The sequence below is a fragment of the Ammospiza nelsoni genome, chromosome 22 (genome assembly GCF_027579445.1).
Source record: "Ammospiza nelsoni isolate bAmmNel1 chromosome 22, bAmmNel1.pri, whole genome shotgun sequence".
In the NCBI taxonomy this organism is placed as follows: domain Eukaryota; kingdom Metazoa; phylum Chordata; class Aves; order Passeriformes; family Passerellidae; genus Ammospiza; species Ammospiza nelsoni.
In genome coordinates, this window is record NC_080654.1 from 3,312,934 (window position 1) to 3,336,656 (window position 23,723).

At 53.7% G+C, this 23,723-nt stretch overlaps 1 protein-coding gene across 1 annotated transcript; it reads left to right on the forward strand.

Annotated features, from left to right (window-relative positions):
• Positions 1-1,557: 1,557 nt before the first annotated feature.
• Positions 1,558-23,380, forward strand: AJAP1 (adherens junctions associated protein 1). The gene is made up of 9 exons (XM_059487719.1): positions 1,558-1,654; positions 2,555-2,758; positions 2,868-3,101; positions 4,320-4,417; positions 5,374-6,118; positions 13,128-13,215; positions 15,876-16,118; positions 18,026-18,156; positions 22,672-23,380. The coding sequence occupies exons 1-8, from the start codon at positions 1,558-1,560 to the stop codon at positions 18,096-18,098; spliced, it is 1,782 nt and encodes a 593-aa protein (XP_059343702.1). The 3' UTR covers positions 18,099-18,156; positions 22,672-23,380.
• The last annotated feature ends 343 nt before the right edge of the window (positions 23,381-23,723 follow it).

Sequence of the window (23,723 nt, forward strand, 5' to 3'; positions counted from 1 at the left end):
CAGCCATATTTTCACAAATTTATAATTATCTGTGAAGAGATTGGGGCTACAGATGGCAGAGTGTGTTGTATGTTCCCAGTTCCCATTGGGTCTGGGATCAGAAAAGCTCATCCTGTAGCAGAACATGGCTCAGGAGAGAGGTCTCCATGGTGCTGCTGATGCTTGGGGTGTGGGGTGGGACATGGTGGATGCCATGTGGGAGTGGTCCACAAGGTCACCTGCTGATCCTGTATTGGAATTAAATACTGGAATATTTTAATTAAATAAGTATTGGAATTAAATTAAAGACAAATGATACCTGGATGGCCCAATGTCCCCCAGGGCTGAGAGGCATCTTTTGAACTTCGCCAATCACACAACGCCCTTTCTGGAATGCCAAGATTGACAGACAGCACTTAGCAGGGGGCAAGGAAGGGGAAGGGAGAGGTTATTGGCACACCTGGGGAAGGAACTGGGATACTGAGACAGGCTATTACACCGCACCACAACAACAATCCTGTGCCATAACTTGCCACATGCCTTTGGGCACTCATCCATGGGATGGTGCATCTCCCCTCCTGCCAGCCCTGCGGAGAGTCCCGGCCCAGCCCAGAGTGCAGAATGGCAATGCTCCATTGCCATGGTGATGGTTGGTAGTGTGACAACAAAGGACAGTCTCTGCACTGCAGGGATCATCACACAGGACAGCGGGATGGAGAGGAGAGCTGCTGCAGCAGTGGCTGCAGTCCCCACCTCGGCGAGGACACACAGTCGCGGGCCAAGTATCTGCCACTGAAGTTTTCCCCCCTTCCTCCTGCTCCAGTGTGAAAGTCACCCACTGGGATGCAGCGGCCTGGTTCTATTCCGTGTGGAGCCACTGAGTTCCTGCATGTAGTCTCATAACCTGCCCTGCTCCCAGTGCCTTTGTAGGACACGCAGCCGCGCTGCCAAGGATGCTTTTCCTAGAGTGTGGTGCCTGCTTTCCTGCTTTGTCTTGCCTGGGTCAAGGAAACATCACCCCAGCTCTCTGACCACAGCTCCTGCTCCAGGCATTCACAGGAATATTTCTGTCCCTGCCTCGCTTGGTGTTTGGAGATATGAAATGCTCAGAGTTCGTAAATCACCCCAACAAGGACATAACCTTGATTCCCTGTGCAATACCGATAGATTACCTAACAGGAGGCATGAAATGGAAGAATGGCTCCATTTGTATAATTCTGCATTAAAAATCAGCCTATTCTACAGTTAATGCTCCTGTGAAGTGTCTCCACAGGCACGGGAGAAAGGGGCTGATGCTGGAGAGCAAAAAAGGACCTTATGAAAGGGACTGCACTCAAGTGAGCCTTTGAGGCTTTGGGGAAGTGGGTTAGTGCTGACGGGTGGCGTTTTGATGTTTGTCAGAGCCGTGATCCCAGCTAATTTTCAGACGCATTACCAGAGCCGGGGGGTTCTGGGAGCACGGCGGGTGCACTGCATTAATCCATGTCCTGTCTGCAGTATCAGGGCTGCCTGAGATGCTGCCACCCCTGAGGGTTCCCAAGCTTGGGGCAGGGGTTGTTCTGTCCCATTCCATGCTGGATGCTGCGCCATTCCCTCCCTGCATATGGAGGTTGGTACCAAGTGCACGGTAATGCCAAGTTCCACAGCAGCCTCTTCCCCACTGCTGAGGACCATGGTGAGCTCAGATCCTCCAGCACCTTTGAAATTATTCTCTTTCACATCAAGTGCCAACTGTCCTCCTCTTCAAAGCACACAGCTGCACCTGGAAAGATTCAGGAAGGGGTTTCACACAGGGGAGGGCTCTGAAAGGTGCGTTGGGTGGGGAGGCTGTGGTGGCTCCAGTGCAACATTCAGTTCCATCACCTTTGGAACTGGAATGGGCTTGGATTGTCTCAGGAAATAGTCCTGGAGTGCCTGATCTACGTCATTAACCCAGCAGTTTCCTTGAAATCTGCTCTATTGCTTGTTGCAGGTAAATATTTGTAGGAGTTTCATTTCCTGTGTGTGAGTGTGGCCACCTCACCATCCATGGAGCCAGGGAAGTGGATTTGTGACAAGGCCTTGGATGAGGAGATCAAGGACAGGATTTCATTTTCTCAAATATATCCACTCCACGTTCCTTTATCTAACCCAGTTTCAGAGTTTTATTGAGTTTTTCCTGGAGTTCGAGCAGTATTTTGGGACAACATTCCCATTCACCTCCAAGATGGGAAAAGAAGGAATGTGAAAATTGCCCACGCTCCTCAAATTTCTTTGCAAAATGGGTTGTGTGTGCTTGTAGGGGGGTGAGGAAAGCCCTGATTCCTGAGTGAGGAGTGTAACCACAGCCCTGCTCCATACATCCCTCGGCTCTACATGTACCTCCAGCCAGGGCTGGCTCCGTGCCCCCAAACCAAGGCGGATGGATGCTGTGTGTGGGTCTGGATGATGTGTTCCCTTCCCTATGCCACAGCCCCTCTCTGAGTGCACTTAGGGAGCTCTCCCATGCACTGGGAGCAGCTCAGGGTCCTCTGCTGTCCCTGAGGAGCAGCTGGTGCCGTTGGAGAGGTGTTTGAGCTGTTTGATGTCTCGGCAGAGCAGGAACGCCCTCCCGGCCTCCGAGCAGCGGTGACTTTGTGCGGGCGCTCCCGAGAGGCGAGCGATGCTCTCCTCCTGCCTGTTCTGCCGGCAGGGACTCCCGGGGCGCTGTGCCGGGCCGGGCCGTGCTGTGCCAGCCGCAGCGGGGCTCTCCTGGGACAGCCCAGGTTTTTCTGGGGCAAGGACAAGGTGGTGGCAGGAGGTGCGGGCGGGATGTGTCCTCGCTCCGATATGCGCGCTCCTCGCGGTGTGTTATCCTCGCTCCGTGGGTGTCCTTCGGGACGTGTCGCTCTCTCTGCCGGCCCTGGCAGGGTGCTGGCGTGGGGAGGGGGCGCGGGAGGCAGGGGAGGGCAGGGTGGTCCCGTCTCTGGCCGCGCCACGCTGCCGCATCCATCCCCGCTGCCGCCGCCGCGCCGGGCACATCACGCTGCGTTGCCAGGACAACGGCAACTCCTACACGCTGCTATTTATTCTGAAGGACACTTGCTCTTATCTGTTGTTGCAAAGCCCTCAGAAGATCGCATGCCACGCAAAATTCCTCCGAGGTAACCGGACTGGCTGCTGCTGTCGCTGAAGCCATCTCCTGGGGACGTGCCAGCTGGTGTGGTGGCAAGGAGGACACTCCAGGGGTGACGGCCCCTTGCTTGATGGGATGTTGGTGGGAGGGTGACCCAAGCTGTCCTTGGGACAGAGTGGGATCTGCCCCATCTGGGTGTCCCTTCCTGTGTCCATCCCCATGCCAGAGCCTGTGACCTGGGCAGCAGTGAGGGACGCCGGTGTCCTGGGTGTCACCAGCACTGCCTGGCCATGCTGGGACACAAATTTCCAGCATGGCCCAGGGCAAGGCAAGGGTTGGGTGTTGCCTCTGCCCACACATCCTCCTGATGCTGCTGTGAATGATGCAGCTGTGTCAGGCAGGTTCTGCAGAAGCAAGCCCCTGCAAGTTCACTCTGCCTGAAATGTCACAAGGAGACAGGAGGAGATGGAAATATCTGTTTTTCCTGTGTGCTGCCAATCCCAAGCAGCAAGGACTGGCATTTTGTCTTTCAGAAGTTTCCAGGCAATGGCTGGGATACAGTGAGCGCCAAGTTTGGGCTGGGCACATCTTCCCTGGCTCTGTTCAGCAGCTGTTCATAAAAGTTCTGAGTGTGAGCAGCACAGAGAGCTGGGAAGAGGATGAGATCTGGGGGTGGGCACAGATGGTGTGAGAGGTGGCACCTGGGGCGAGTGCCATGTCAGGAGGTGCCCAGCACCTTTCCTTCCTTGCAAGGAGACATTTCAGGTGATGCAGGGGAGCTGGGCAGAGGCTGAAATCAAGCCTGAGGTGCTACAGGAGTGCTCCTGAGCATTGCAAAGGTGAGTCTGTGCTGGATGATCCTGCTGGAGCATGAGCTTGTGGCTCCTCACCAGTGGAAGCACTGCCTGCAGCACGTGGGGGACACTCTTCGTGCTGCCACCACTCTGTCGTCCTCTAAAAAAACCCACCACCACCACCACGGTTTGGGTGGTTTGTGGTTTTTTTGAAGCTTTGAAATCCTTCCTCCCCCAGCCTGAACTATTTTGGTTCCTGTTGTCTGTTTCTGGCTCTTCCCTTTCTCCTTCTGCGCTCTTTCCTTGCGTTGCCTTCTCCCTCCCCAAAATAAATGTTGTTACGCTTTGAAAAAATACCCAATTAGGAAAAAAGCAGAGATCCTCTGAGCAGAAAAAGCCTGTGCCTGGGAGTATCCAGGTCAGCTCCTTTAGCTTCGCTTGCTCACGCACAGAGGGAGTGTACAAATGCTTCTGTCAACCAGATGCACATTCTGTCGTGCTCCCAAGGACTGTGCGGGCGCTGCTGCAGAGGATTAGCCCGTTTAGCCATGTAAAGCTCTCATTAACTCCTGCTGAGTTCAACAAAAGTCTTTCTCCTGTAAAAGCGAAGTAAAATGGAGTAAAGATTTTTGGGTTTTGGCCTGGCGATTTTTTTTTCCTTTCCAGGGGGGTAGGATGGGGAGAAGGCAACAGAAATTTGCCTAGGAGAGTTTTTCTTGCTGATTTATGTGGGGGAGCATCACTGAGGAGACATGAGGGGAGCAGAGCCTCAGTGTGCTGTCACTAGGGAAGGGAGAAGGCTGTGACATGACGTGATGTGATGGTGACATGAAAGCAAAATTCCAACTGCTCAAGCTGCCAGCAGCTCAGGGGTGTTCCAGCTGCTCTGTGGCAGAAAGGGCAGCAGAAAGGGCTGCTCCTCCTGCAGGGTCACGTTCAGCCTAGGTGCTCCATGCTGTGGGAGGGGATGTGCCGTGGGAGGATGTTCCTGCTGCAGCGTGGGTGACTGCCATAGTGGGAGGTGGGCCACACGTGCATACACCAGAGCCCACGGACTCGTCTGCTCCAGCCCTTTGAGGGATTCATCATGCTGCCTGTGGGACTGGGAAGCAAAGGATGGGTTCTCTGGTACCCCTGCATCTCAGTGTCCCTGGAGTGAAAGCTTGTGCTGCTGGAGCTGTCCTGGCCCGTCTGCTTTGGATAATTCACCCAACAGGACTGAGTTTGGGCAAAGCAGGCACTGGCCGCTCCTCTAGAGTGTTTCCTGGTAAAATCCATCCTCAGGTCATTCCCATCATCCCCAGACCAACTGAAAAGTCACAGTTGTGAGTGGGGATCCTCAGCCTGCCATGTTGGTGGTGGTAGTTTTCAGGGGGATGGGGTGCTGCATGCCTATGATGCCGTTTTGGGGACCTCTGGCTGGAGAACCAGGGAGGACAACGACACCCGTGTGTCTGGGGGATGTTTTGGGTGGCTGGGCTCAGAGATCTAGGGTGATACTGAAAGGGACAACGGGGTTACCCCACTGCCCTTCTAACACAATCCCTATCTATCCACAGGTCAGCTTGCCCGCTCGGAAGCCATGCTTGGATTCTAATAGCCATGTTCCACCTAGCCATGGACCTTGCCAGCTGCCAGCCCGCAGCAGCCGCCGGCCCCGGCGCGAAGCTCTCGGCGCGGCCGGCGCTCCGGCACAGACTGTCCCGCGGCTCGCTCTGGGGCACGGCGGGCACGGAGGAGCTGCACCGCCCCGGCCCCGCCTGGACCTGCGGCCCCGCTCCCCCCGTGCCGAGACCCCGCTCCCGCCGGCCGCCCCCCGCCGCCGCCGCGCCCGCCGCCCGCCCCGTGCGCCGCCCGCGCTCCCGGAGGGGCCGGCGGCATCTCCGCGGCCGCGGCTTCGCCCCGCGGGACGGGAGACCCACGGCGCTGCCCGAGGTCATCGTGTGGGGCCCCACGGGCGAGGAGGACTCCCTGGAGAGCAGCACGCTGCCCAGCGCCTTCGCCACCACCACCACCGCCGCCGCCGCCGCCGCCGCCGCTGCCACCACCTCCGCCAGCACTGCCGCCGCCGCTGTCACCTCCGTCACGGCCGCCACGCCGCCCCGGGTGCCCCCCAGCACCGCGGCTCCAGTGCCCGGCGGGGACGGGTCCCGCAGCGGCCCCGGGCGCAGCAGCACCGCCGAGCCGGCCGCAGGGCACAGCAGCGGGGGGAAGGATGCTCGCCCGCCGCGTGGGCTGGGAGACAGCACAGGTAGGGGGACAGCGAGGTGTTGGGGACATCAGTCGGGTTCACAAGTGTCCCCGTGGCAGCGCTGCCCGGGACAGGAGTTAGTGTGACATTAAACAGGCGCTCGGCGCTGATTATCGCTTTTATCCGAGGCGTTTTCCAGCCGCTCGCTGTGTTTTCCCATTACAGTCTCCATCCACAGCCCATCTCCCCGTAATCGCGCTGAGCATCACGCTCGGCACAGCAATGCCTTCCCCCGGCGCCGGCTGCTGCGTGGACATGGATGGGAAAGCTGCTTCCCATTTATTGCAAATTATATTTGTTATTGCTGATATTAAACCGTGGGATACCGGTGGATAGTTTACAGAGTTTACTCACTGTGCATCGACTGCTTTGAGCCCACTGCGATTTTCTAGTCGAAATGAAAAGGAATTTTACGGCCTAATCTTAATCCCAATTAATTTATCCAGCCTGCCCCGCTTGGCAAAAAGAGACGATGCAACCAGGATGTTGTTCCTGACTTAAAGGGGTTATTTATAGCCGAAAAATAACTCCCAGCCTACACACCTTTTACAAAACGCTGAAATGGGCTGGGTAGATCAGCGAGGGAGTATTGATAAGGGCTGAGGGTTTTGCTGCTCTCTGCATGATGAGAGCATCAGCCTGGTCTCCCCCTGCTGGGGTCAATGCCTCTGGCCTCAGTGGCATCATCCAGTCCAGGAGGGTGGGGTCCAGTGGACTTGTTGCCATCAGCCAGCTGCAGGAGCCCCTCTGCCTGCACCAGCTGTGGGAGGATGGCTCCTGGCATGTGCTGGGGCTCTGGGACTTGCTGGAGTGGGCTGCCTTGTTTAGGCGAAGCTGAGCTGGCAGTGATGCCACCCACCTGCCTGTGCCACCACTGCTGTCCTGCAGAACAAAGGGAGCTGCAGCCCCAGCAGCTCCCAGGGGGCCAGCTGCTTTAATCTGCAGGCTTTAGCTCTCATTAGGGGCTTTCTCCATGATCTGAGTTTTTGCTAATTAACTTCTCTTCAAGCAGTGAATGTGATAAACTTCTTCCCGGGTCTAAAGGCCCTGTTTGATCCCAGCTCATCCACCCTCACTTGAAAAGCTCCTGAGGTCCAGATCCGCTTTTCCTTCCAGTGCTGGGGCTGAGCACCCAGGAGAGCTCTCAGTATGCTCCCAGTGGGAGCTCCATGCCCCTGCTACGCCTCAGGACAGCGTTTTGGGAGCGAGCAGCCGGCTCTGTCTCAAAGCAGAGTCCGTGCCAGTTTTGCTGGTGCGGCGCCTATGCGAAGCCGTGCAGCTTCCCAGCCCTGCTCCGCTCTGTTATATAAGCTGTAGCGGCTGGAAGTGTTTGTTCTCTGCTGGGAAAAACATATGGCTACAAATGAGGATGAGGTAACTCGCCTGTTCGGTTTATGTGCCTCAGCGAGCATTGCCAGTCCCTGCCCGGTGCGGCGCCTTGACGGGAGCCCGCGGTGGGTGCGGTGCTGCCCTCGCTGCCTGTGGTCCCTCAGCTGTCCCCAGCACATGGGGAGGGGGGTCAGGGTGGAACCACCTGTGTGTGGCACCCACAGGAGCTGGCAGAGTTGTCCCAAGGCTCCTGGAGCCACGCAGATCCCCCCACATTTAATTCCATCAGAGCAAGTGGCTGCTGTCGTGCTGCTGCCCCCATATCCCTCCTGTTCTGCATCCTGGTATCCCTCTGTGCTTTTCCTCTGGGTCCCTGGTGGCTGTGCAGGACCATGGGGTCCTTGGGGTGCACACAAGGTGGTAAAAAAGACCCGCTTCACTTCAGCAGAGGCAGCGGTGCTCGCTGAGATGAGCAATGGGAGCAGCTCTGCTCTGTCAGATCATCCTCTCGCCCCCCTTCCTCCTCACTGAGGAGCGAGAGAAAAAAGCCAGAAACAATGCCTCCGTGAGTCGCTGACAGCAAAAACAAGCTTAAAAAAATTCCCCTGGAATAGGAATCACTCATCTCACAGGCAGGAGAGGCAGCAGAGGAGTGATGGCAGGTAATGCTTGGGATGAGAGCAGAGGCAGGTGCATGTGCTGGCCCTGTGGGTGCTGCTGTGGGGGTTCAGGTGACCTGTGGCTCAGGTGCTCCTGTCCCTGTGCCACCCCTGCCATGCAGCACAGCACTGCTGGCATCAGCTGGGCGTGCAGGATGTTCACCCAGGCGTAGTTTATGCTTGTGCTTTTCAAAAATGTGCTTCCTTCTTCAGGGCTGTCACAATCGTTTTACTCTGGAACAGGCAAAGAGGGGAATAATTAAAATTCCAGCATGCTGCAAGTGGGAAGGGCTGTGAGGAGCGTTCACCGGGCACTCTCCACGTGGGCTGGGCTCCTCCAGGAAGGCAGAGCATCCCCAGGTCCTGCAGCCTCAGCCAAAGCAAGGAAGAGTGGAATGAATCAGAGCTGTCAGCACGAGGCAGGAATTGCATTCGCTGGTTTGTCTGAGCCTCCTTTCAGGAGCTTTAGGATAAAGCCATCTTTAATTAAACCTTTAAGTGCTTTATAAGGCAGAAAACTCCATGTGCTGTCTGCTGCTCTTAGTGGTGTTTGATGACCGGTCACAGCGCGTTTGGCACCGCAGTCTGTGAGCTTGTGGCAGAGCTGGTGCTCAGGGACACCCCTTCACCAGGGCTGGGGTTCTCCTGGGGGAATGTGGGGGCCATGGGGTGTTGGCAGCTGGATCTGAGCTGGTGGTGGCCCCAGGCCACCCCTCCCCATGTCCAGCCAGCTGTGTGTCAGGAATAAATAATAACAGAGGCATTGCTTCCCTCTGGTGATGACCCTGCCTCCAGAAAGAGGGTGCAGTAGGGGGTTGCTGGAGGCGAGGAGATAGTAGATGCAAAAAGCTTCAAAGGAATTAATTAAAGATAAAATGTGTTTAAAAGAGAAAACACTGGGCAGCGAGGATGGAGCTGCCTCTTTGATCCGCCGTGCCGAGGCGTGGGGTGGTGCCGCAGCTCGGGGACGGAGAGGAGGTGAAGGAGCTGGATGGTGTCTCCTGGGCTGGCAACCATGATTACCCATCCTGGGAGCTGCCCAAAGGATCCCTTGTAGGGCCATGCATAGCTGCAGCTTTCCTGAAGGGTGGAGGATGATGATGGAAGCCAGAAAGGAGCGTGGCCATCAGCTGAGCTCTCCCTACAAGGGAGTGGGGACACTCCCGGGGATGCGCGGATTGCGAACGTGCCTGTGCACATCCTCCCACGTGCCTCTCACTGAGCCAGAAACTCCCCTCTGCTGCTCTCCAGGTATTTATTGCTCGGTGATATTTGCTGTAACACCTGAGAAGATAAGTCCCAGTGTCTTTAGCATAAACCTCCAGGATTTTCCTTCTTGGCAAAAACATTTTGCAGCAGCAGCAGCAGCGGCAGCGGGAAGATATTTTCTTTCTTTCATCAGTCCAGCTCAAAATACCAGGAAGTTGCCAGGAGCCGTGGTGGGTTTTTTGCTGAAAAGCTGCATTTTCACCTCAGGATGTCTAACACTCCCTGGGCTGGGTTTCAGAGAGATCACTGATTTACCAGGTGAAAAACCAAAGCAGCTTTGCTGACCTCAGCTTTGCCAGCAAGGTGTTGGGAAGAGCAGAGCCAATTGTGGCATGGTGGATTGGGCAGCAGAGGAACTGGCTGTGTTCTGTGACAAGGCTTTTCAAGAAGATTTCTGCTGTGTCTCCACCCCTGTATCAGACCCTTGTGGCTTTTGTAAATTATTTTCCTTACAAGCTATTAACCAGCAGTAGGTTCACGTTACAGCCAAATCTGGCTGATCCCCCCTGGGAAAGGCCGGCGGTGGCAGCAGGGAGGCCACACCACGCTCCTGATTGAATTGTTCTGTCCGCAAGCAGCTTTATCAGGGCATGAGGTTTTTGGGGCTCAGATGTGATTTCTGATGGCTGGGGAAGCTGTAAAGCCTCTTGAGTCCAGCAGCTTTGCCCCAGCTTCTCCACAATGCTCAGGAGGAGGCATTGGCATCCTGGTGCTCAGGGCATGTGAGAACAGAGGAAGGGGACTCATGCCAGGGCTGAGGATGGGATGCTGAGGAGAGGGAGATCCACACAGCACAAGTGTGGGAAGAGACTGGGGGTAGCAATATCTGGCCTGTAAGAGTAATGCCAGTTTTCTCCCTTTCAAATGAAATAGAGCTGTTTTCTCCTTTTTCTAATTTTATGCAGCTTCAAGGCCTTGACGAGGGTCTTCAAAGAGTTGCAGCTCATAGCTGTTTTTATTGGGAAAATGAAAAATACAGGCTCCCTAACCAGAGCTGTTGAAATAAAGGCCTTGGGGGATAGAGGTTCTCTTTGTTTTTAATTAAGAGCTTATATCTCCTGTTCGCTGCCATGGCGTGCTCCTGCAGTAGCAAGACATTAGTCTCGAATGGATTTTTCTCATGGAATTAATTCCATTGATGCAGAGCTGTCCAGGAGCCGTTTCAAAAGGTGGCCAAAAAGGCCAAACCTCAGCACTTTCATCTCAGCAGCAAATATATGGTCTTTAAAATAACAGATAAAAAAAAAAAAAAAAAAAGGAAGCAAGCCCTGGCATTGGCTTGCTCTGAGAAGATTGGGGTTTTGCCCAGGATGTGGGGAATATGGAGCTGGGTTGTGCTGCCTTGCTGGGGATTCTGTGGCCCCTCTCCCCCCCACCTTGGGGATTTAGAGGCCCTAGTGAGAGCGGACGGCACGAGAGTGGAAAAACCCAGAGATATTTCAGCATTTCTGAGGGTTCAGAGAGCGCCTTTGAAGAGCTTTCCCTCCTGGCAGGCGGCGTGCGGAATTCTGCTGCACTAGCAGAAGCGCAGAGAGGCTTGGACACACTTTCGGCTCCATTAAATACTTCTCCTGTAATTACCCTCCAGTTAAATGGTCACTGCGTCAAATTGCCTGGTAAAAGCCTTGGCAGGGGGAGCCCTTGCCGGGCTGAGGCGTTTGCAGGTGAGAGGGGCCGGGGCTGGGTGTCCCTCCCCGCTGCAGCTCCCTGTTTCCACGGTTAATAACGTGTAATTACATGGCCACGGGGCTCCGTGACCCGCTGGGATCGGAGCTTTTGCCAAGGAGATGAGCAAACAAAGCCCAGGCGCTGTAATCCCTGCTCCCGGGGTCTCTCTCTGGGGGCACAGGCTCTCATGGGGAGTTTCCTGCACTGGAGGAAGAGGATTTTGCCCCATGAGCTATTGATTTTATCTTCCAAGTCCCGTTCCTCCATCCCGTTGGGCTTAATCTAAAACACTGCTTTGCCCTTGGCAGCATCTCTGTCCACCTCACTTCACCCACCAGGGTGCTTTATGTCCCTTACAGGACATTTCCCTCTCAGAGGATGCCCCACACATTAACCCCACCTCTGACAGACTGGATATTTGCTTGATCTTGCTCCGTTTGGCCCTACATGCTTTGAGGGCCTAATAGAAAATATTTGATATATTCATAAATTGATATATTAGTAAATTAAGAATAAAGACCTGGTAGTGTTTATTGCAGCAGGCATTGCTATAGGGCTTCCCGGGGAACCACCTGTTGGGTGCCTTCCCTCTGCCCATCACCAGCCTTGAGACAAAGGTCTCCTGTCCCCTTCAAACCCCCCTGGCTTCTGCAGAATTTATACATGATGTAAAGGAACTTTGCTGTGCCGGTACATATGGCATCTTATGTGTATGATGGAGTCTAAAATTATCCAGCCTTTCTTAAAATCCATGTGTCCTGCTCCAAGGAGCTGCCATCCTTCCCAGTGCTCAGCCACCTGCAATCTGTTCTGCCTGTGCCTTTCCCATTACGTAAATGCAAGGATTAATTGCATCGTTAGGTTCTCCCGTGGCCCTGCCACCGCTGCCTCAGCTCCCAGCACTGCAGCAGGTCTCGTCCCCGACTCCGCTTCTGTTTTCAAAGGAATCGGGCACTGGGCTGGTTTGATTTTATTTTTAGAGCCTTTCCTTTTATCTTTCCCAGCAGCGTCCCACTGGGAGCTGCTCCAAGGCTGCCGTGCAGGATGCGGCCGGGCTGGCTGCTGCCAGGGTGGGTGTCACTCCCGACTTGCCACGAGCTGCCACCGCCCTCCTCGGGCCCGTGGGGACATGCTCCCATCGCCATCACCCTCTGGGAACTCAGAAGTCCTTCTCTGGGCCTCACCTTCAGCAGGTGGGGTGCCACTGGGAGGTGGGGAGCCTCCCAGTGTGGTATTTTCCCTGTGAGGTGAAACCTAGAGGTGGAGCAGCTGAGGATTGAGCTGGAATTGGCTGCTGCCCACCCTGCCAGCGCAGGGGCCACGAGTGAGTCCTTCCCCAGGAGCAGAGGCTGCCCCAGTGCTGCCCCTGGCTCCCCCTGCCACCCCCTGCTCCAGCTGAGCCATGGCCCTGGCACTGACTCCGTCCTTGCCACAGACACATACAGATATATATATAAAACTGCTTATTTTCCTGTCATTCTAGGACTTATTTATTTATTAAAACTACCATCCATCAGGAGCTGCAACATCTGTTTGTGAAAAATAGCACATCCTTGGGCTGCAGCCAGGAAAAATCATTTCATTACGAAATTGCAACTGTAAGGCAGCACAAAATCACAAACATAGTGTACAGCGAGCCGCTTTTGTTTCCAAACTGCTCATTAGGAATGATCCACGAGCCAAAATGATACCCCGTGGAAGGTGAAGAGGGGGAAATGAGCCCACCCGACCTGCGAGGCGAGCAGCCGCCAGCGCTGTAATTATTCTCCCTGGTGAATCCCGCACCCGGTGCAGGGCTGTGCTCGTCTCCCTTTCCGTCCCAGAGGGGAGACGTCTTCACTTCTCTTCCGTTCTTCGTGCCTAATTCGGGCTGACAAGGAACATACTTGAGAGGATAGGAAATGAGGAGCCTGGCTTACAGATTTGTTTTGTGTAAGGCAGGAGAGAGGATTGCGGCGCTGCTGCCGGGGGCTGTGTGTGGCCTCGTGCTGGGAGGGGGTGGTGGGGGGCTGTGTGGGGATGGGGGGGCTCTGCCAGGGTCCCCTCAGTTCCCATCCCCACTGTCTCTTTTATTCTGTCTGCAGGTCTGGCTGTTCATCAGATAATCACTATTACCGTGTCCCTCATCATGGTCATAGCTGCGCTGATAACAACTCTTGTCTTAAAAAATTGGTAAGGTCCCTCCTGCTCTGCTTGGCTTGGGGGAGTGGTGTGGGATGGGGACAGGGTGGGGATGGAGGTGCCCATCCCGCTGCAGGTGCTAAAGCCTGTGGCACCTGCTGGGATTGCAGGAGAAAATGGGGGGTTTACAGCAAAACCTCCAAAGGAGGCCGGTGCATCGGGGTTCAGCTGTCCCCCTGCAGCTTCCCCACCTCACACCACCTGGCCAGTGGCTTTGGGGACCAGCATTTGCCCAGGCTGGGTGGACAAGTCTCATGGGACACGTGCCTCAGCACAGTGCCACCTGGAGAAGTCAGAGCCGTGTGTTGGGCCACAGCAGGTGTTCCCAGGACCTGTCCAGTGCCATCAGCTCCTCCACTGCCTTCCCTAAGGAGCTTTTATGCTGCTCCTAAAATCCCCAGCCTGGCTTGGCAAGAAGCAGCTGCACCTCCTGCCCTTCCCTGTGACCCCAGGGACAGAAGGGCACCGTCGAAGCCCCTCAGGTGCCACGGTTTGAAGCATGCCCCAAGCCCCGGGGCGCTGCTGTGCTCCTCCAGCTTCATGTGCTCCGGTTTGTTCTCTCAGTGTGGCTTGGGCGTATGGCAAAATAGGTTAGCTTTCGCTCCAGGCACTCCTCACTTTACCTATTTTCCCAGGGAATCTGGCCTACTTTGAGGTCAGCGTTGCTGGCATAGCGACACGGCTGCAGCACGGGGCTGGGGGAGCCTGGCTGGTGGCTCTCCCCTCCGGCCTGGCCGAGCTCTGCGTGGGTGCTGCAGCAAATCAATTTCTGCAGCCAGGAGGCAATTACAGCACCGGGTTGATGAGGAGCCTGCTGGCTAGCTGGGATGAGAGGAGAAGCCCTTTGCAGGGCTATGGAGGCATCTTCATCTTGGTATAGCTGTAATGCTGAGCAGCAGCCAACTGAAAGCACACAGGTTCTGTCCCCACAGCTGAACTTGTGGGGAACAGCCAGTGAGGCTCCCTGCTTTATCTCGAGTGGTATTTAATTCACTGAACTCCCCTGGTTGCTGCAGTGTTTCAGTGAAGGAGCAGGGAGAATAGTTTATGAAACACTTGTGGGATTTGTCTCCAGTCGCAGCAGTGAGCGGTACGAGTCATTGATCCGGCTGACCACAGCTTGGCAGAACAGCTCAGTAACTGCTGCTGGAGCCAAAAGGGGCGAAAAAATAAATCCAGTGATCAGTGTGGAATAGAAATGCTTTACAGTAAGTGAAATTGAGAAATCACCGGAGAAAATCCTCAGCAGGAGAGTGTGGGCAGCACCCAGGTGTGTCCAAGGTGAAGAAGAAACAGTACCTGGGAGTTTGCTCAACTCTACCCAAACTGCCTCGGTTCATTGCCTGATTTCAGGCTGCGTTCAGTGACCCACACCACATGCTCTGGCCCTGTCCCCAGCAGGGACACAGTCACTGTCCCCATCCTTTGGCTGGCATTTGTCCCCTTCAAGCAGGATGGGTGAGTGATGGCTGCGTGCCAAGCCAGCGTCCTTCTTGTCACTGCTCCTCCTGCACACGTGCCGTGGGGAGACAGCAGTTGGTTTAGGGCTGTCTCTTTCACTTGCATCAAGCAGAGCGGAGCCAGCAGTCAGATGCTGTCACCCTGGCCAGCACTGCTCCCAGCAGAGCCCCACATTCCTGTCCCCAGGAGTGCCCCTCCACAGATCGCCAGCTCTCACCACCCTCGGAGCTGCCACCTCCCAAAACTCCAGCGTTCTGCAAGGCGCTGTCAATCCCATCTGGAAAAAGTGGCATCTTAATTAAATCAGTGTCTAGACCCTGAAATAGGACCAGGCTGATTGAGGGCGGCTCCTGCGAGCTGGGGTTCTCCTCGTCTCTGACGTACTGAGGCAGAAGTGTTGTGCAGCCACGAGATCCTTATGAAGCCTCCAGAGCTGGAGGAGCCCCCGGAGAGCAGGGCTGCCCTGCCAGCCATCCCTCTGCTGTGTCATTCCAGGTCCTGAGCTCGTTTATCCTGAGAAGTTCCAACCTGTTGGTGTCTCCCAAATGGAAAGGGTTTCACTTCATTGTTCTCACCTACATATTTTCACTTAAGAAAAGGCTTTTGCTTCCTGCAGGTACAAAAGTGTGACTCATTAAGTCATTCCTCTGATGGGAAAGAGCTTGTGTCTAAAATGTAAATTTGGTTCTTATAAAAAAGCACCGAGCCAAATGACTGCTTGTGGCTGATCTTTCCAATTCTGAATTGGAATTGGAATTTCTGAATTCTAATATAATATGGAACAATCTGGTCAATCAGGTGAGTTCCCTTGCCAAGTTTCAGGGATACGCTGTGCCTCCCATCCCTTCTGCTTTGGCCTTTCAGGCCGTAACAGACTTATAATGGAGGGAAAGTTTTCACACAGACAGACAGTGGGATGGGACAGGGGGAATGGTTTTCAACTAAAGGGAAGATTTAGATTAAATCTTAAGGGAAACTTCTTCCTTATGAGGGTGGTAAGGACCTAGCACAGGCTGCCCAGAGAAGCTGTGGCCCTGGAAGAATCCAAAGCCAGGTTGGACAGGGTTGAACAACCCAATCTAGTGGAAGGCATCTCTGCCCATGGCAGGGGGATGGAACTGGAGGGTTTTTAAGATCCCTCCCACCCCAGACCATGCCATGACTGTCCGATTCTCTCTCCCCCCGCCCAGCTGTGCGCAGAGCGGGCGCCCCCGGCGCAACAGCCACCAACGCAAGCTGGACCAGCAGGAGGAGAGCTGCCAGAACCTGACGGACTTCGCCCCCGCCCGCGTGCCCAGCGCCCTCGACATCTTCACCGCCTACAACGAGACGCTGCAGTGCTCCCACGAGTGCGTGCGGACCCCCGTGCCCGTCTACGCCGAGGACACCTTGCACTCGCCCGGGGATTATAAAACCACCTTCAATGGAAACAGGTGAGCTGGGCGCCGTGGTTTGGGTGTGGGGGCAGCGCCATACCACTGGGGTGATGGGGCTCGTCACTGAAATATTTTCTGAAAAATCCCTTTGGCAAGATTTTTTTCTCCTGAGAAGTTAGGAGGCCTCAGAAACAAAATGTAAACAATAATTATCTGATTGCTCAGAATGTGGTTTGGAGGTTGTTTACCAACAGGTGTGTGATGGCGTTCACAGGGGTCTTAGGATGAGGGAAGAGACGAGGATCTGACTCCACGTTTCAGAAGGCTTGATTTATTATTTTATGATGTATATTATATTAAAACTATACTAAAAGAATAGAAGAAAAGGTTTCATCAGAAGGCTAGCTAAGAATAGAATAGGAAAGAATGATAACAAAGGTTTGTGGCTGGGCTCTCTCTCCAACTGTGATTGGCCATTAATTACAAACATCCAACACGGACCAATCACAGATGCACCTGTTGCATTCCACAGCAGCAGATAACCATTGTTTACATTTTGTTCCTGAGGCCTTTCAGCTTCTCAGGAGGAAAAGTCCTAAGGAAAGGATTTTTCATAAAAGATGTCTGCGACACAGGTGCATCTTTGATTGGTCTCGTGTAGATTGTTTTTACTTAATGACCAATCACAGGTCCAGCTGTATTGATATTATGGTCAGTCGCAAGATTGTATTATCATTCTTGCCTAGCCTTCTATCTGTATCCTTTATTTCTTTTAGTATAGCATTTTTAATATAATATATATCATAAAATAATGAATCAGCCTTCTGAAACATGTAGTCAAGATTCTCATCTCTTCCCTTGTCGAGGCTGCCTGCAAATTCCACAAGGGGTGCCGTTCCAGGAGCATTTGGCAGAGCCTCCTACCTCTTGGGTGCTCACCCACTCATAGTTCAGTGTGGAACTGGCCCCCTGACCCCAGCTCTGGTGGTGAGGCTGGATGGGTGCCTCAACGGGCTGGGAGAGCTCAGCACCACACACGGTGTTCATTTCCCAGCTGCTGCTGCTCCTGCCAGCACATAAAATGCCACTGGATCCATTTTTCCAGCGCCCGTGCTGTCTCCTCAGTGGCATCGGCTGCAAACAAGCAGGTGATTAATGGAGGAGCAGGCAGCGAGAGCCAAATGAGCCGTTTGGCTGCTGCAAAACAACGGCACGGCGCTAACAAGGAGCGTCGTTTGCAGCCAAGGGATGTGGCCCTGCTCTGCCAGCCCCTTGCCTGCCCAGGGAGGGGGGATCAGGAGCAGTGGGGTTGGGAGCGATGTTTACCACACCACAGGCTGTCTCCAGAGTGCTTTCACTGGGTGCTGGTGTGGTTTCACCATATGGTAAATGTGTGTCCCCCATCAAAGGTGGAGGGGAAGCCAGGCAGAGAGTTTTGAGGGAGAAAATGAGCAGCTGATGCTCCAGACAGCCTTGAGGAACCACGGCATGTGTGGCAGCCGCAGCCCAGATCTGCCTGCCCCAAGGACAGGCCTGGAGCCAACAATTGAATGCCTTTCAGCCAGCACTGATGCCTTTGCAATCAGCATTTCTTACATGTGTGCAGAGTTCTGCTCGTCTGCATTTTCCAGGGTTTCTTCACATCTCAGGAGGTGGAGAACTGGCAGGGATTGTCACACCATTTTGTTGGGTGTCCACAAGCCTTGGTTTGATATGAACTCCAGCCAGGTGACAGAGAGTGCCTGTGTTATGACTAGCAGAGATCATGGCTTTATCACCATCCAGGGATGCTTTTCTGGGACCCTCTATCCCAGAGCACTTCCAGGCAGCCTGGTGCACCCAAGCCCACTCAAAGCATCACTCCAGAGAGATGTAGAACAGCTGACTGTGCAGCAGGCCAGCCCGGCTTGCGCCGTGTGTGTTACGTACCAGCGTGTACAAGCCCCTCTTTCTGCTCACTGCAGACCCTCTTCTTCTGACCGGCATCTTATTCCCGTGGCCTTTGTGTCTGAGAAATGGTTTGAAATCTCCTGCTGACTGGCCGAAGCCTGTTTGACTTCTGGGCGCAGGGCAGACGCCAGCGGGCTGTTTCCTGGTACGTACCGCGCTCCCCGCATCCATCCCGCACCCATCCTGTGCCCCTGCTGTGCCCATCACACCCTGCCCGGTGCCATCCTTCCCCCTGCACTTCCTTCAGTGCGACTGGAACTCATTCCATGCCTGGATGGGGCATTGGGAGCCAAACAAGGCTCACTTTTCCAGGGAGGTTAATTGCAGACAGGCCAACACTAACAGGGCAGGAGTGGGATGGACAAAGACTCAAAAGCAAAGAGTGCCTGGGGCAGCCTTGAAGTTCAGCCTGATCCCATGGTTCCAGCCCACCTCTGAAACCTCAGCAAGCCACAGTAATTTCCGTGCTGGGAAATGGCCTGATCTGTAATTAACCTCTGGTGGCATGATGGACAGCCCGCCTCGTCGGAGCGTGCACGCTCCACCAGTATCTGAAAGCTCATTTGGTGATGTTGGCTGTCATGAACACTTCCATGCTCACTGCAAGGGTGCTGGGGTCCTCCTCCTCCTTCTCCTCCTCCTCCTCCTCCTCCTGCTGCTCTGCAAGGCCAACCCTTCAAGCACAGTCCCCATCAGCCGGTCACACCTGGGGTGTTGCTGTGACTGAAGGAGTGCAGCGATGTTAAGGTTGCAACAGTACAATCTTTGGGGATTTCCTTCTCTTTTGTTGAGTTGCCCTGAGCCGTTTTCACCTCCTTGTGTCACTTTTGAAGGTGGCACAGCTGATGGCAGTGGCAGGAAAAGTCTGTGTGTGCCAGCTCGCCCTGGGCAGCAGTGCCCGCTTGAGCCACGTGCTCAGGTGAATTAATTGCTCTGTCCCAAGTCCCTGCTGTAATGAATCATATATTCAGTGTAAATGAAATTTCCAGCCTTCCCTGGCTGCAGCTCACTTGGAATAGCCTGTTTAACATTATGCACAGCTATTGAACACAGAAATATAATTAGATTAGAATGGAAGGGAATAAAAAGTTAATGATCTTGGCCGTGCTGGGGCTGTGGTGTCTAGACAGGGCAGGTGAGGTGTGTGCCAGCACAGTGGGGCACAGAGAGCAGGAATTCACCTGGCATGGCCCCACTGCCCCCCCAGAGCCTCTTCTGGCTGCAGCAGCTTCACTGGTGAAGGTGAGAGGCTCTCACTCCCCATCCACTGATATGCTCATGTTTTTTCTCTGATTCTGTTGTTGTGGCCATTGTCTCAGGGAACAGAGGGCAAAGGAACCCAGGCAGGAGCTGGTGCCAGGAGTGAGGGCAGCAGGAGAATGAGCATGGAGGATCTGCAGGGAACACCAGCCTCAGCAATAACCCACTGGGCCTTTTCCATCCTCAGTTTTGTAGTTTTGGAAGTCTTTCCATTGGCTTAAAGTGAATTGAAAAGAAATAAGACAGCTACACTCAATGCCATCTACAGCTCTCCATGCCTCGGGTAGAGGGGAAGGAAGGAGCAGCTTGAAGCACTGTAGGAATCCTGTGTGGATCCCACTGCTCCTGCCCCAGGTGCTGTGAAACCCCAGGCCAAAACTATGCCCTGGTCACCTGCGTAGATTTCTTTAAATAGCCTGAAGCCATTCCATTACGCCTTATTAAATCCTTGAAATTCTCATTGATCCGTTTTCATGGAATCCATGAAACGCACATTGACATGCTCTGGAAAAATCTATCGGGCTCGTACCTGGAGCATTAGCTCTGTAATGGCACTTCAATTACAGACTCAATTCTGGAAGCTGCTGTTTGGTTTCATTAAGGATAACAAAATGAGATTGATCCCCAAACCTGTTCTACCTGTTCCCTGCGTGTTTACTCTGCACAGGTGTGTTTGCACCAGCGTGTTTCTGGGACACACTTGCATAAGTGGTGTGTCCCAGCTGAAACCAGGTGCTGTTGGGAAATCCCTCAGGTGAAATGAGCATTCCAAGTTTTCATGTGTCACTGTGTGAGGTGCAGATGGCACGGAGACGAGCTCCCTGCTAGGCTGTCCCTGCCAGGCTGTCCCTGCCACCGCGGTTGCCTTGTGCTCTCACCAGCTGCCAAGTGCCAGAGGAGCAGTGGGATGGAGGGAAGCAGAGGAGTGCGGGCATGGAGGATGCCTCTCCAGCTCTTGTTTCTAGGGGAGAGGCTGGTGGAGAAGGAGATGCAGCTGCTTGGGCTGCACCGTTTCCGGGGGAATGAGTATTTCCTGGCTGGCATCCACAGCTGCAGCAAGGTCACCTGAAGGGGACAGTTGCTGTTGACCCACTGCACCACAGCAGAGGAGGAGGATGATCTGGAGCACGTGCAGCTTTCTGGCTGGAGGGGCCACATGCAGCTTTCTCCTCACACCCCCTTTCTCCTGGTGTTTTACACATTTTAATTGACAGCATTTCACAGCTCTGAGCTGTCTTGTGTGCACATTGGTGTTTCTGATGGTGTGGGGCCAGAGCTGGAGGCACAAGGCAGGTGGCATGTCCCAGGACAGGGGTGGCAGGACAGAGGTACTACAGTTGTTGAAATGACCACCAAGTTGGAATTTAATGTCGACTTCACATCTGACAGTCTGTGAGCCTGGTGTGAGGACTGACCACAGCACTGCCCAGCTGTCACCCTGGCCTTGGGTGATGCCGACAACATCATCAGGCTGGGCTGAGCAGTTGAGGCAGCAGATATAAGGGACAGCACTGCAGAGCATCTCCAGCCCAGAGAGCTGCAGGCAGCGCCACGTTTGTGTCAGGAAACCTGGTAAAACTCATCCAGGTACACAGGGAGCAGATGTTGAAGCTGTTTGCTGTGGTCAGATTCCTCCTGTGCCAGCAGGAGCCACGGGGAGGGCTCCTGTGCTGCAGGCATGGTCCCTGTCAGGGCACCATCCCTGCCCACAGCAGGCAATGCTGCCCCTGGCAAGCAGCTGGTGGAGCTTTCCAGCAGATTGCCTGTGCTGGTTTCAGGGCCCCGCTGGAGCACCAGCTCCTTGGTAGATGTCACAGCTCAGCAGCAGCTGCTCCTGCAGGCAGAGAAGTCAGTCTGTCTGCAGCAGTGCAGCCTCAGTGCAGCCCTGGGCTGGCTAGGTAAGGAAGCTCTCAGGAGTTACCTGAAGGGAGGGATGAAAAGGAAAACTTCTCTTGCCTGGTGCCAGTGGTGCTGGAGGAGCACCCAGACAGAAGCAGGAGCAGCACCGCTCTGCAGACCAGCACAGGACATGTGCCAAAGACTTGAGTGGCTTTGTCCAGGCACCACAGCATGGGATGGCTGGTTTGGCTTGATTTCATCCTGGCTTTGGGGCTTTCTGAAATGAAGTTTGAGATTCCGCATTATTCTTGTCCTTAATCCCGCTCTCTTTGACTGAAAAACCCCATGGAATGAGATTATACAAAAATCTGTAAGGTTGATCAAGCGCTGACCTACTTTGCACAAAGAGGCTATTTGGGATACAATACCAATTGTACACCCTGCTGTTGTGCATTAACCAGTGACCACCAGGAGCCACGGGACGCTGGGCACCTCTGGCAGGCAGGGGACACTTTGGGGCAGCAGCTGTGCTGGTTTGGTGACACCAGCCTGACCCTGCCCTGTCACAGAGCTGACAGCAATGTGTGGGAAAGCCACGCTGGAACACGGCCGCAGCTGCTGCTGGCCCCGTTCTGCCTAACAACAGCAAATGGTTTGTGTTAACATTAACAGATAATGAGTCATCATAAAAGATCCCAGCTTGTCTTTGGAGGAGTAGCAGCAGTCCCAGCACAGCCCCAGCACAGGAGATTAAGGACTCTGGAAAATCTGTCTCGCTAATTAAGACTTCGGGGTTGTTCTTGGAGATGGTGAATTGGGCATCTTGCTTAAAAATAGCGGTTTTTTAGAGAAAGAATCCTGGAACAAAAAAGACAGCACATTGTGGATGCTGATCCCAGCCAGGCAGAAGGCACAGGTTAGGGATGTGTGGGTCAGGAATGTGTATCCTGAGCATGGCTGTACAGGGTGTAGGTACCTGCTGGCAGCTGTCTTTGGCACGCCCATCTGTGCTACAGCTCATTAAATGTCCCAGACATGTAGAGCAAGTGGCCACACGCCAGTGATGGGGAGTGATTGTCTTCACATTGAGGGTCCAAAATTGCATAGGAAGGCATCTTCCAGTAGAAGGTAAATAAATAGCTTAAGGACTTTGATAGGATCTCTGGTTTGGTGCTTAACCAATTCCCTATTGATTCTTTAGATTTAACTTTAGAAAATCTTGTTAATGCTTGTCATCATCTGCTCGTCTGCCAGAGCACTCACTGCTCAAGGCCCGAGTGTGAGAAGCTGCAGAATGCAGGGATGATCTGGAGTAAATCCTACTCTGGTAAAGGCCCTGAGGAGAGAGAAGTAGTGGTCCCAATCCCCAGAACAGACCAGAAGCTGCAGAGAAGGAGGAGGAGGAGGTCACTGATACCCCCAGGAATCCCACAGCTCCACAGCCAAGGGGGAAGGAGGAGGAAACCTCTAGGCTGTGAGAGATCATCCAAGCAGTGATGCAAGACTTGGTGCAAATCCCCTGTCGTGACTTAATCTTTCTTTTTCTTCTCGTCCTCAACAGGATTCCATTGGTGAACCTGTAAAAAATATAAAAAAAATAATGGGTTACCTGTACCTACCATTTCTGTTTACCAGTAGGAGACTCAAAGAGCAGCGTTCTATGGGCCAAATATATTTTTATAAAAATGAACACGCCTATAGGTAACTGCGTTGTCAAGGAGCACGTTTTTGGGAGGAGAGAAACGAAAGTGTGTGAGTAAAGAATCCTGTGGAGGAGGAGGAGGAGGAAGAGGAGGAGGAACCAGCAAAGGGATGGAAAGGGAAGGAATGAGCGCCTGGAGCCCGGCCATGGATGGTGACTCTGAACCTGTGCCAATAATTACCATTATGTGCCATGAACTGATGCAAAGACTTTGCAAAGAGCTGAGACAATAACGCCTGGAAATGTTGTGGAGGACAAGTGGGGCATCTCTTCTGGTGGGGTCATCCATTCCAGTCCATACATATGGTATATGTAGAGAGAAAAAAAAAAAATATATATACACACACAAACACTTTTTGTACTGTAGCAATTTTTGAAGATCTTAAATACTCATTTTTAAAGAAGATGTCATGGGCTAAAAGTCTCATTTCTTTAACACGCATCATGCAAACTGGGTGATCTGATGTTTTCTACTTTGGCAGCTTGCCTGTCAACCTATATGTGTATATATAGGTAGACATATATACATATATATACGTGTGTGTGTGTATGTATAGACATATATATGTACGTATACATATATATATATAATTTTGGTTCTTTTTTGGAAATGCTTTTTCAGCGACGCGACCGTGGTGGGAGACAGCTGGGGCTGTGCTGCCGGCGGGAAGCAGAGGAAAAGCTTCCCAAAACCATCCAGAGCACAGCTCAAGGCAGTGCTGAAGGTATTTCCAGGCTTCTGTGTCCCAAGACATCATCAAGGTCGATGGGAAGAAGCTGGAAATCCTGAGCCTGCCCCGTTTCCACAGTGCTGTGATTTCTGCCATGCTAGGCATGACACCTCGGGGCCAGACGGGGCAGATTTTAGGGTGGACTTCCAAGAGATGGGCCTCTCATGGCACAGAAGAAAG